Below are 11,815 nucleotides of genomic sequence, written 5' to 3'. Positions count from 1 at the left end.
GTTGTTATGTGTTTTTCAACCTCGGGTCCTATCTCTACCTCTTGACACAGAGGGAAGGGCAGAAAACCTTACCTGGGAGGAAGGGAGCCAGGAATGAGGTCATTAAGTCTGTTTGCTTTCCTGAAGGGGCGTTCTTCACATAGTTCAGAAGGTCTTGGTTGGGAAGACTCTCTTGGAGTTCAAAGAATGATACTATAGACTTTAAGAAGTGTATTTATATTCACCACCCAAAGAACAGGAGGAACCTGTCTTACCTGGGGTGTTCACCATGTCTGGTTCTTCCAGACAACACCCAGTACAGTCTAGGGCTCAGGCATTTGTCCTGAAGGACATAGGAGTCCTGTAGTCTTCCCTAGAATTCCTTCTCTGTGTTCTTCCTCATTGCTAGCTATACTTTCTATCTGTTGCTTTTTCTTGTGCCAACATTGTATCACAGTTGGATCTTTGCCTTTCCCAGTAGCAAAAGCAGAACATTTAAGTCATAGGTCGGATTTTGTTTTTATCAAGGGAAAGTATGTCTGAGCAGTGGCCTTGGTACACTACAGACTGGGCAAAGCTAGCCTTTGATTTCTTCAGTGTCCTCCTCGAGGTTACTGGGCCTTCCTCTGGCCTCCCTTTTGGCCTTGTGATAGTTTCAGAATCTAACAGGTAAAGTCAGTTTGTCCAAGGGTCACAAAGCTGGTAAGTGGCAGAATGTAAAGGCGGTCTGGCTTTAGAAGCCATGCTTTTGCGGCTGCCTCTCCTGGCTGAACTCAGTTGTGGGTGGAAAGGGGCTTGTGCAGTTGCCTCTGAAGACCCTTCTGCTCTGCTCATGCCAAAGCTTTAAGCTTCAGTCTAAAGCCCTCGGGTTTTTTTTTTTTTTTTTTTTTTTTTAAGAATTATTTTATTTTACGTTATTCATTATTATTATTATTTTCCATTTGATCAGAGAGAGACAGAGAGGAAATGAGAAAGCAAGCCACCAGATCCTAGACTTGAACCATGGTTGGCCATGCCGGGAGTCCAGCGCTTTTAACCACCATGCCACTTGCCGCCCCGTGCCCTCAGCTCTTTTTGAGGGGGAAGGCTGCTGGGTAGGCTCTTGGGTCATGTAGTGGTCTTCCCTGCTATCATTGGACCTCTATTTTTAATTTCCTGAGCACCTACAGTGTCTCTTGTGGAAGTCCTTTTGGTGTGTTAGATCAATTCAGACTCTTCAGTTTAGCTTTCAAAGCCTGTGTGGTTTTGTGTATGTGTGTTGTTTTGTTTTTTAAAGAATTATTTATTTAATTCCATTTGTTAGGTTTTTGTTTGTGGGTTTTTTTTTTTTTTTTTTCCATTTTACCAGAGAAAGGTTGAGAGAGAGAGAGAAAGGGAAAGGGAGAAAGCCACCAGGTCCAGGACTCAAACCTTAGCCAGCCATGTAGGAATCCAGTGCCTTTGACCACCATGTTACCTGCTGGGCCCAACGCCTGTTGTCTTTTTTTCTTTCTTTCTTTCTTTTTTTTTTTTTTTGGTAATTAATTAATTAATTTTGGAGAGGTTTTTGTTTGTTTGTTATAGGGGACTGCACTCGCCAGAAAGACAGACAGACAGAAAGTGAGAAATCACCCCCCAGGGGGGATGGCCACGCCACAATCCCTTCTCCTCTTGGGATCTTGGGCACGCACGCACACGGTGTAAGTTTAAGTCACTGGGTCCAAGCCTTGAACCCTGGTCGACTACATGGGAGCCCAGTGACATAGCCATTATGCTGACTGCTGGTCCCAAGCCTGTGTTTTCTAACATGTAAATTTAACATATGATCCAGGACAACTGTTTCTGCTCCCTGCGTGAACCCTGTTAGCTAAACTCTGATCCCTACACCAGCACTCTTGCCATCTCCTTAAGTTTTGATGATCGTTCCTGCCATCAAACTCTTCAATCGAATCCAGTTTTTTCCCCAATAAAACAGTATTTTTACGGGGGGTAGGAGAGACTTTAATTTCTGACTACTATTCAATCTTCTATATTCTGCCAAGACTCTTCTTACTCTTCTTCTTTTTCAAGTCCTAGATACTTTAGAGGACACATACGTTTTTTTCCCCTCAAGAAAAATGAGTTTTGGGGGCTGACACCTATCACACTGGTTAAAGGAGCCTATCCCAGGACCACAGATGGCATAATGGTTTCGTCGCTGGACTCCCACATAGTTGGCCATAGTTTGAGTCCCAGACCAGGAGGCTTAAACGGTGGGAGGGGGGCCTGCAGGTGGTGTGGTGGTTAAGGTTCTGGATTCCCACATGGTGGACCAGGGTTCAAGTCTCGTACCTGGCAGCTTGCTTTCTCCCTTTTCTGTCTCTCTGGTGAAGTTTTTTTAAAAAAACAACAGTAATAAATGAAATAAATAACTCATGCTGGATAGTGTTCGTGGATGTGCCCAAAATCCTGAGAGGAAAATGGGGAAGGGATTGCAGAGTGCCCATCTCCCCAGGGGCTGATTTCTCTTCCTGTCTCTGTCTTTCTAATGAGTACACATGACCAATAGCAAAAATATCTTTAAAAAAAAACCCAAAAAAAACCAAAAAATTTACATGGCTGACTGGTTCAAATCCCGGTCTCAGTAACATGCCAGGTGCCTGTGTGTACATGGCCCAAGCCCTAATAGGGTGGAAAAATGAAGACGGGATGGTGGCGTGACTGCCTGATTGGAGGTGCTTTCACCCCACCCCACCCCCATCTCTGGCAGTTGAGGGAAAAAATGAGTTTTTAAGGAAACTTTGAAAGTTAATCCTATAGTCATTTGGAATAAAACAAATGGATCCCTACTTTATTGCAGCAAGATTTATCATAAGCAGCTGAAAGATTTAAATAGAATAAAACCACAACAGCATTAGATGAAAACGTGAGATTTAAAATTTAGGTTTTAGGGGGCCAGCAGGTGGCGTGGTGGTTAAAGGCACAGGATTCCTGCATGGCCGACTACAGTTTCTGAACCTGGCAACTTGCTTTCTCACTTTCTCTCTCTGATCAAATTGAAATAAACAAATGAATAAATAAAAATTAATTCTTAGAAAAAAAGTATTTAGGTTTTAGAGTTAGCGCTGTGGCTCAGTGTTAACGTACCAGTCAGGATAAGTGGATCCCACATGGTGACTGGTTCTAACCCGTAGCTGCCGTAGCCTATAGGTCACCAAGTAAGCACAGAGGTGCCCAACGTCCAGTGGGCCGGGGTGGCAGTATGACCAAGCCCCGTGGAGGTTGCTTCTCTTGGGTGCCACATGTTTGTGCTCCATCATGAATAAAGAGAAAAAAGTTAGGCTTTAGAACTTGGCAGCGGGAGAGGCCAGCAGGTGGCATGGGCTCTGTCAGGAGGTGCTGGACTCGCATGACTGACCACGGTTTGAGTCCCATACCTGGTGGTGTACTCTCCCTATCTGTCTGGTCAGATTGAAGAATAATAATAAATACATAAAGTTAAATAAGTTTTTTAAAAAAAGAACTTGGCAATGGGGCCAGCAGGTGGCATGGAGGTTAGGGCACCGGTGGACTGCTGTTTGAGTCCTGGACCTAGTGGCTTGAAAATCAAACCATATATATGTGCATGTGCTCAAAATTCTGAGAGAAGGGATTGCGGCAGGGCCATCTCCCCGGGGCGGGGCGGGGCGGGGGGAGGTGAGTTCTCACTTTCCCCCTCTGTATCTGTCTCCTTTCCAGCAGGTACATATGCACTGTGACAAACCTAAAAAAATCAAACAAAAAAACTCAGCAGTTAAGAAAGGCCTATTAAAAAAGCAGGGGAGGGGCTCGGAGGCAGGTGACATGGTGGTGGTTAACGGTGCTAGACTCCCATATGGCCAACTGTAGTTTGAGTCCCAGACCTGGCATCTTGCTTTCTCTCCCCCCTACTCCCAACTCTGTCCTCCTTTGGTCAAATTTAAATTTAAAAAAAAAAGAAAAGAAAAGAAAAGAAACGAGAAACAGGCAAAAGGTATAAACACCTCCAGAGAAAACAAAAATTAACAACTAAAACACGAAGTTGCTTAACTACTAATAGGGAAATAGCGCAGTTTAGTAAACTCTTGCAGGGGAAGGGACTTACGTGATAAGAATGTCATTCGGTCAGTGTCATCTAAGGGCCAGTTAGACTTGGCAGGTCCTCTCCTGGGTATTTATCCTGCAGAATTGTTCACAGTACACTCAATATACATTCTGAAAAACGTGTCAGTGGGTATTTTCGTTACATGAACACAGAGTACTTAAAAATAGTAAGTGGTGTACACTCTACCATCAAGTACTCTGTGGCACATGGCAGCATCAAGTGCTGTACTGACAGGCATATTCCTGCTAGCATGGTTTGCCATAGCAGAGAATCGGCATTACTTTATCAACAGTGTTCTGGTTCAATGTCGGGACAGTCCGCTGCAAGGAGCACAAGACAGTATAAAAGTGAAAAGGAGGGGGCCAGCAGCTTGTGCTGGACTCACATGACCAACCACAGTGGAGTCCCAGACCTGGCAGCCTGAGAGTCACGCCAGACATAGGTGCTTTCATGCCCAGAAATCCTACGAGGAGATGTGGCCAGCCCCCCTGGAGGGTGACTTCTCATTTTCTGTTTGGCAAGTGCACAAAACTAGAGCAGAAAAAAAGACAAGTGAGAAGAGACTGGATGCTGAGATGCATTGTAGGGTGTTCCGTATTCCTGAGTGGGTACGTAGAGTCTTTTGAGAAGGATATGTAAGAAGCGTAATGGTGGTTATCTCACGGTAGATTCCAACTTGAGAAATGAGGTGAAAACCTGGCACATTTCGAATTTTATACGCATTAGTCCAAATTATTGGGGGGGTGGCGGTTTGCTATATCCCACGTGTGCTCGCCAGAAAGACAGAAAGCGAGAAATCACCCCCCAGGAGGGATGGCTACACCGCAATTCCTTCTCCTCCACTCTCTCGGGATCTTGGACACGCACACACACGTGCCCAGCGGGAGTTTAAGCCACCAGATCCAGGACTCGAACCGGGGTAGACTACATGGGAGTTCAGCCACATAGCCATTACACCAACTGCTGGTCACAGTCCACATGATTTAAGCAAAAACAACCAAGTGCATTAAGCCAAACATGACCTCCCTCTTTTGACAAATAGCATGTATTACTCTCATATCCTATTTTTTGCGGTGCCTCTTCCCCACGAGATTGTGAACTCCTCCAAGATAAGAACCTGTTTGCCTGAGGTGTTCAGAAAATACTAAGTCGACCAAAAGAACCCACTAGGCTGCTCTGAGTTCAGATTCCTTCAAATTCCTCTCTGGACTTTCTACCCCAGTTGTTTTGGGATCCCACCTGGACCTGGAATCCAGACGTCATGCCCACTAAGATAACTCCTTAGTGGGACTGGCTGAGTGTGCCGGCACATCTGGGCTGGGATGTCACTTGCCAGCCCAGGTTGGGATGACATGGTGTTCCAACTCAGAACGATGGGGTAAGAGAGGCTATTTCTTTAAGGACTGGTGTGGCCCTGCCCTTAAAGGGATCAGCTGACTCTAGTCACGTGACTGCCCCAGTGTCTTCCGCCGGCTGAAGTTGGAGCTGCATGTGTGTCTGTGGGGAGCACGACTGGGGCTGGGGGCGCTGTGCCCCCAGCCTCGTGCTCCTCTTGAGTCTACTGTCTGCAGCCCCATTTGGCCTGCGGGGGGAGGAGACCCGGCAGGTGAGGGGTACAGCAGAGTTCTCAGGAAATGCCCCTACACCGCAATTCCTTCTCCTCCACTCTCTCGGGATCTTGGACACGCACACACACGTGCCCAGCGGGAGTTTAAGCCACCAGATCCAGGACTCGAACCGGGGTAGACTACATGGGAGTTCAGCCACATAGCCATTACACCAACTGCTGGTCACAGTCCACATGATTTAAGCAAAAACAACCAAGTGCATTAAGCCAAACATGACCTCCCTCTTTTGACAAATAGCATGTATTACTCTCATATCCTATTTTTTGCGGTGCCTCTTCCCCACGAGATTGTGAACTCCTCCAAGATAAGAACCTGTTTGCCTGAGGTGTTCAGAAAATACTAAGTCGACCAAAAGAACCCACTAGGCTGCTCTGAGTTCAGATTCCTTCAAATTCCTCTCTGGACTTTCTACCCCAGTTGTTTTGGGATCCCACCTGGACCTGGAATCCAGACGTCATGCCCACTAAGATAACTCCTTAGTGGGACTGGCTGAGTGTGCCGGCACATCTGGGCTGGGATGTCACTTGCCAGCCCAGGTTGGGATGACATGGTGTTCCAACTCAGAACGATGGGGTAAGAGAGGCTATTTCTTTAAGGACTGGTGTGGCCCTGCCCTTAAAGGGATCAGCTGACTCTAGTCACGTGACTGCCCCAGTGTCTTCCGCCGGCTGAAGTTGGAGCTGCATGTGTGTCTGTGGGGAGCACGACTGGGGCTGGGGGCGCTGTGCCCCCAGCCTCGTGCTCCTCTTGAGTCTACTGTCTGCAGCCCCATTTGGCCTGCGGGGGGAGGAGACCCGGCAGGTGAGGGGTACAGCAGAGTTCTCAGGAAATGCCCCCGCTGCAGGGTGGCTGGGATGGAGCGAGGAGTCTGGGTGGAGGGTGGCTGCATGAAGGGTTCTTCCACCGGGAGGTGTCGGGGGCGAGTGAGCTTCTGGAGTAGATCCGATGTGGGAGCTTCTGGTAAAGCCTGCCTGGCCCCTCATTCAGCCTTGGGTGACCCAGGTCCAGGCAAGTGTTGGCATTTTTCCTTCTTTCCAGCCCTGTGTCCTGACCTCACCAGGATCAGGGCAGCCCTGGCCCTACGCCACCCTTTCGTCAGCCCTCGTCAGCCTCCCTCCACCCTGTCACCCAGAATTCGCTTAGCGCCCACACACATTCCTCTCACCTAGGCCTCCAAGAGGTCCCACCTTTTCCCAAGCACCACCCCCTTCAGCCTGGAGCTTCTCCTTTGCCTGCGTCTCCTCGATCCTGTTCCCTCAGCCCTCCCCTACTCCGCGTTCCAGGTGTCTCTGGAGGTCATCCCTGGCCAGCTGGGGACCTCCCAGAATCTGCTTCACGTCCGAGCGGTGGGCACCAACTCCACGCTGCACTATGTGTGGAGCAGCCTGGGGCCTCCCGCCGTGGTGCTGGTGGCCACCAACACCTCCCACAGCACGCTGGGCGTCAACTGGAGCCTCCTGCTCTCCCCTGAGCCTGACGGGGGCCTGACAGTGCTCCCCAAGGACAGCGTCCAGTTCTCTTCCACCCTTGTCTTTACCAGGGTAAGGAGGTCGGGGAATGAAGAGGAAGGGCACAGGGTAGAGTTCATCCCAGGTCGGGGGGGCACAGAAGATGAGAGATGAAGTAGATTCAGATTTGGGAGTCAGGGTGACAAACAGCTCAACTGAGGAAAGAGGCAAGCCGAGTTCCCACCAACCCCCACCCTGCAGCTGCTTGAGTTTGACAGCACCAACGTGTCGGATGGCGCAGCAGCGCCGCCGGGAAAGACGTACCCCCCATACTCCTTGGCCGAATTCTCCTGGAACAACATCTCTGACTCGCTGGATCCTGCCACCCTGAGTGCCACATTCCAAGGCCGCCCCAAGGCCGACCCTACTGGGGCCTTCACCAATGGCAGCATCGCCTTCAGGGTAAGGGGTAGGATAAAATGGAGCTCATGTGCCTCCTGAGGGTGGGGATTCATGATCAGCGGATGTGGCCCACAGGTGTCGTCTGCTTCCCACACTTCCCATGCCACCTCCCTCCTAGGTGCAGGCCTTCTCCAGATCCGGCCGACCCGCGCAGCCCCCTCGGCTCCTGCACACTGCAGACACCTGCCAGCTAGAGGTGGCCCTGGTGGGGGCCTCTCCCCGGGGAAACCGTTCCCTGTTTGGGCTGGAGGTGGCCACCCTGGGCCAAGGCCCTGACTGCCCCTCTGTTCAGAAGCAGCACACCATCGATGATGAATATGCACCTGCTGTCTTTCAGGTCAGGCTTCCAGGGGAGAGGCAGAGGGATGTAGGGGAACCTAGGTGTGTTCCCGTTAGGATCGTGGACAGCCACGCTCTGCAGCTCCTTCAGGCGCCGGGCACTGTGCTAACGAATCTGAGCTTGTCTCTGCCCTCAGCAGGGACAGATGAGGCAGGGCAATGTGACCTGGGATCTGCAGGGCCTGGGGGCCCAGGCAGGGAGCTGCCTGCAGATTTGCAAGGCTGCAAAAAGACTCCACTCACCCAGCCCAGCTCCCCTTTCTGCAGAGGTGTGATTGAGGCCCAGTGCACACAGCCTGTCGGTTCTAGAACCAGGCCTCACATTCTCACTTCCTGCTGCCCGTACTGCTGTCACTGCCATGGCAGATGGAAGCTGGGCGAGGTGAGTAAGAGAGGGGCTGGGCACAGGCTGGTCATCGTCACCCTTTCTGTGCCTTTCTCCCCAGGTGGACCAGCTGCTGTGGGGCTCCTTCTTGGGCTTCGTGCAGTGGCGACCAGTGGCTTTCTCCCAGCAGCAGAAAGGCCGAGAATCAGCTCTATCCTGCCAAGCTTCTCACCTTCACCACACTTCGGAATACTTTCTCCCCCAGTCCCCCATTGTGCGGGCTTTCTTTGGGTCTCAGAACAACTTTTGTGCCTTCAATCTGACATTCGGGGCCTCCACGGGACCTGGTTACTGGGACCAACACTACCTCAGCTGGTGAGAGCCCAGGCCTGGTGGAGGGCTGGGGTGGGAGCGGAGGTGAGCTCCTGGCCTTCCCTCCTAAAGCCTGCTTGCCTCGCTCTGTCTCCCTCCCTCCCTCCTCGTTCCAGGTCGATGCTCCTGGGGATGGGCCTCCCTCCAGTGGACACCTTGTCTCCTCTAGTCCTGGGCATCATGGCGGTGGCCCTGGGTGCTCCAGGGCTCATGCTGCTTGGGGGAGGCCTGGTCCTGCTACTGCGCCACAGACGGCACTCAGAGTACCAGTCCATAAACTGAGGCCCACCCTCAGGGGAAGGACATTGCTGGGCATGCCTTCCTAGGCCTCAACCCCCTGGAGATTGGGGGATCAGTGTTCTGCCTGCCCCTCACCTCTCCCATTTTGCTTTTCTGCGGAACCTCAGAAACTAGCCTCAACTTCCTGGGGGCCCCCAGGTGGGGTTTCCTTCTTACCTTGGGGAGGGTCAGGGCCAGGGTTATCACTAAAGGGAAGGTCCCCTTGCTGTTGCCAGTCTGCATCTCCATCCCCCATTCCCTGGGACGCGATGCACCGGCCCAGATGAGGGGCCTTCTGACAGGTTGGCGGCCCTCAGGGGCATGAAATAGACTTATTTTTTCCACAGAGCCCTGGTCTCTGAATGTGTGTCACTTGGCTGGTTTGGGGCTGGTTCCAGGAACTGAAGGGCAAAGAGGGTTTCTGTCTGAAGCCCCATTTGTTCACTAGACCTAGTTCTTGCCCTCGTCATGGAGCCGAAACTCCGGCCCACACCCTGCAATCTGTGGCACAGGGAGGCTTCTGGGGCAGTCTGCACTGGACAGGCAGGGACACTGGAGACTGGGGGCCGGCAGGAGCCAGCGAAGACTGCTGCCATGATTTATTGTACATGTACACGCACACGCTTGCACTCACACTGGGCTAACAGCCACTCCCAGCCACCACTTGTGTGGGTACACACCCCACCTCTTAGGAAGCAGAATTCCCAGTTTTCTCCTCTCTTCCCATGGGAGAGCGTAACTTCTGGGTAGGTAAGAGGAGGGATGTTACAGGGGCCTAGATAGGTAGGAAGGGAGGAGGCAGCAGCTCTGGACTGGGGCAACTGCGATCTTACCTGAGGCTAAAGAGCCCTTCTCCCAGAGGCCCTCAGTGTAGACAGCTTGCATAGACATGGTCACAGGAAACTGGGAAGTGGGGCAGGGTTCGGCATTAGTGAGCCCCAGAGGCAAGGGTGGGGGCTGCTCAGGAAGGAACCATGCCTCTCTGCCTGCTTCTGACCCTGTGCGCTCAGCATCCTTAAGGGACATAGTGGTCCACCTCTTTCCTTGCAAGAAAACTTAGTCCTTCTTTATGATAGTCACCCGCTCAAAAGGTGAAGCGCAACACCGGCTAGGAATGGGTCCAGGCTCTGACTGCACCGGACCCAAGTCAAGGCAGTAGCGGAGTTTCTCCCACCAAGGTTTCAGGACTCCAGGAAGAAAAGTCCAGGCCCCGTCTGGCGGAGGGAAGGGCACTGAGCCACCCGCGCCAGCCCAGGGGACTAGAGGACGGAGCAGCTCAGCCCCAGGGGCGGGGCCTATGGTCGGAGGCCGAGCGGGCGTGGTCCGGGTAGTCCAGGCGGCTCTCGGAGGCAGTGAGCATGCGCTCGGGCTCCACCGCGAACATGTAGTAGAGGTTCCACACCAGCATGGACAGCAGCGGCAGGAACGTCAGGCCGTAGCCGAAGCCTCGGAAGGAGCGGCCCACCGCAAAGGTCAGCCAGTATATCAGCCTGCAGGGACGAGAAGAGCATCGTGCCATTGTTGAGGGCAGCGCATGAGCTACTGGCAGTAGTTAGGGAGGCAGATGGGAGTAGGAGGGTACAGCTGGTACTTGGAAAACAGTCCAAATATGTACATTTACTGTGTGCTGACCACGGGGTTAATAACTGTAAGTGTACTGTTTAATTTTGGCCTCTCTACATCTGTGGAGTGAGTATATTATCCCCTCTTTCTTCTACTTTGGAAATTTTAATTCCGGGGACCAGCAGATAGGGTAATGGCTAGGTCGTTGGACTCCCATTTAGTCGACTGCAGTTCGAGTCCCGGACCCGGTGGCTTAAACTCACACTGGGCACATGTGTGTACGTGCCTAAGATCCCAAGAGGAGAATGGAGGAGAAGGGATTGTGGGGTGGCCATCCCCCCCCAAGGGGGATGATTTCCTGCTTTGTCTCTTTCTGGCGAGCACACGCGTCCTATAGCCAAAAATACTCTCCCCCCCCCAAAAAAAAAGAAAATAAATTTTAATTCCTTTTTTAAAAAAAAAAATTTAACTTTATTTATCTATTTATTAAATTTGACTAGAGAGGGACAGATGGCCGGGGGCGGGGAGGTGAGAAAGCAAGCTGCCAGGTCCTGGACTCGAACCTCAGTCAGCTCCGTGGGAGTCCAGTGCCCTTAACCACCACATCATGGACTGGCCCTTTTTTAAAATGGATTCTAACTGTAGGGTACGTGTGCCCGACAGAGAGAGAGAGACAGAAATAGAAATCACCCCTAACTCCCCACAATGGCCACACAACAATCCCTTCTCCTCCACTCTCCTCCCAGGATTTTGGGTATGCATGCACACACACTGGGTGTGAGTTTAAGCCACCAGGTCTGGGACTCGAACCATGGATGACTGCATGGGAGTCCAGTGACGTGACCATTACACCATCTGCTGGTCCCTCAAAGAGCTACTTGGGGCCAGCAGGTGGTGTAGTGGTTAGTGGCGCTGGACTCCCACGTGGCCGACCATGGTTCGAGTCCCAGACCTGGCGGCTTGCTTTCTCACTTTCCCTCTCTCACTCTGTCCCTCTTTGGTCAAATTAAAAATAAATAAATATAAAATAAAGTTCAATAAAATAATTTTTTAAAAAAGCTAATTTTTACTCTATGCTACCATCTAGCCCTCAAATTTGAATTAGTTTTGAGTGTGTATGTATATATTCACACTGTTCAAAATTCAGTGACTATAATACAATAAAGTCTCTGATTCTATTAACCTACTCTCCTCTTCCCCCACCCAAGGCATCCGTTATGATGATTTCTTATACACTGAGTGATTTTTTTGTCTTTGTTTTTTTTGAGAGTGTTTTTTTTTATTTTATTTTTTTGCTATAGGGCTTGTGCACTCACCAGAAAGACAGAGACAGAGAGAC

At 51.0% G+C, this 11,815-nt stretch overlaps 2 protein-coding genes across 5 annotated transcripts in view; one reads left to right on the top strand and one right to left on the bottom strand.

The window, feature by feature from the left end:
- The first annotated feature begins 5,520 nt into the window (after positions 1-5,520).
- On the top strand, positions 5,521-9,261 carry GLMP (glycosylated lysosomal membrane protein). Of its 3 annotated transcripts, none has more exons than XM_006155179.3 (6): positions 5,521-5,666; positions 6,972-7,229; positions 7,398-7,598; positions 7,717-7,935; positions 8,384-8,637; positions 8,751-9,261. In XM_006155179.3, exons 1-6 carry the CDS (start codon positions 5,550-5,552, stop codon positions 8,914-8,916), a joined length of 1,215 nt encoding a protein of 404 aa, XP_006155241.1. In that variant the 5' UTR covers positions 5,521-5,549; the 3' UTR covers positions 8,917-9,261. The 3 variants fall into 3 exon arrangements, with proteins under 3 accessions (XP_006155241.1, XP_006155240.1, XP_027630275.1); XM_006155178.3 differs by lacking the exon at positions 5,521-5,666 and adding an exon at positions 6,344-6,489; XM_027774474.1 differs by lacking the exons at positions 5,521-5,666; positions 7,717-7,935 and adding an exon at positions 6,344-6,489.
- Positions 9,262-9,378: 117 nt separating this feature from the next.
- Positions 9,379-11,815, bottom strand: part of TMEM79 (transmembrane protein 79) — a 16,007-nt gene continuing 13,570 nt past the window's right edge. For both annotated transcript variants that reach the window (XM_006155181.3, XM_006155182.3), the window contains one exon: positions 9,379-10,403. In XM_006155181.3, coding sequence (XP_006155243.1) covers positions 10,190-10,403 — 214 coding nt within the window. In that variant the 3' untranslated portion in view covers positions 9,379-10,189. The remainder of the gene's footprint in view (positions 10,404-11,815) is intronic.

Source organism: Tupaia chinensis, unplaced genomic scaffold (genome assembly GCF_000334495.1).
Source record: "Tupaia chinensis unplaced genomic scaffold, TupChi_1.0 Scaffold000438_1, whole genome shotgun sequence".
In the NCBI taxonomy this organism is placed as follows: Eukaryota; Metazoa; Chordata; class Mammalia; order Scandentia; family Tupaiidae; genus Tupaia; species Tupaia belangeri.
Note: the sequence above shows the minus strand (reverse complement) of the source record. Positions and strands in the feature narration are given on the sequence as shown.

Excerpts from the sequence above, each read along its gene's own strand:
- GLMP (XM_006155179.3), top strand. The coding sequence starts at position 5,550 with ATGTGTGTCTGTGGGGAGCACGACTGGGGCTGGGGGCGCTGTGCCCCC. Across the intron at positions 5,667-6,971 it reads GGGGGGAGGAGACCCGGCAG|GTGTCTCTGGAGGTCATCCC; the intron begins GTGAGGGGTACA and ends TCCGCGTTCCAG. Across the intron at positions 7,599-7,716 it reads ATGGCAGCATCGCCTTCAGG|GTGCAGGCCTTCTCCAGATC; the intron begins GTAAGGGGTAGG and ends CCTCCCTCCTAG.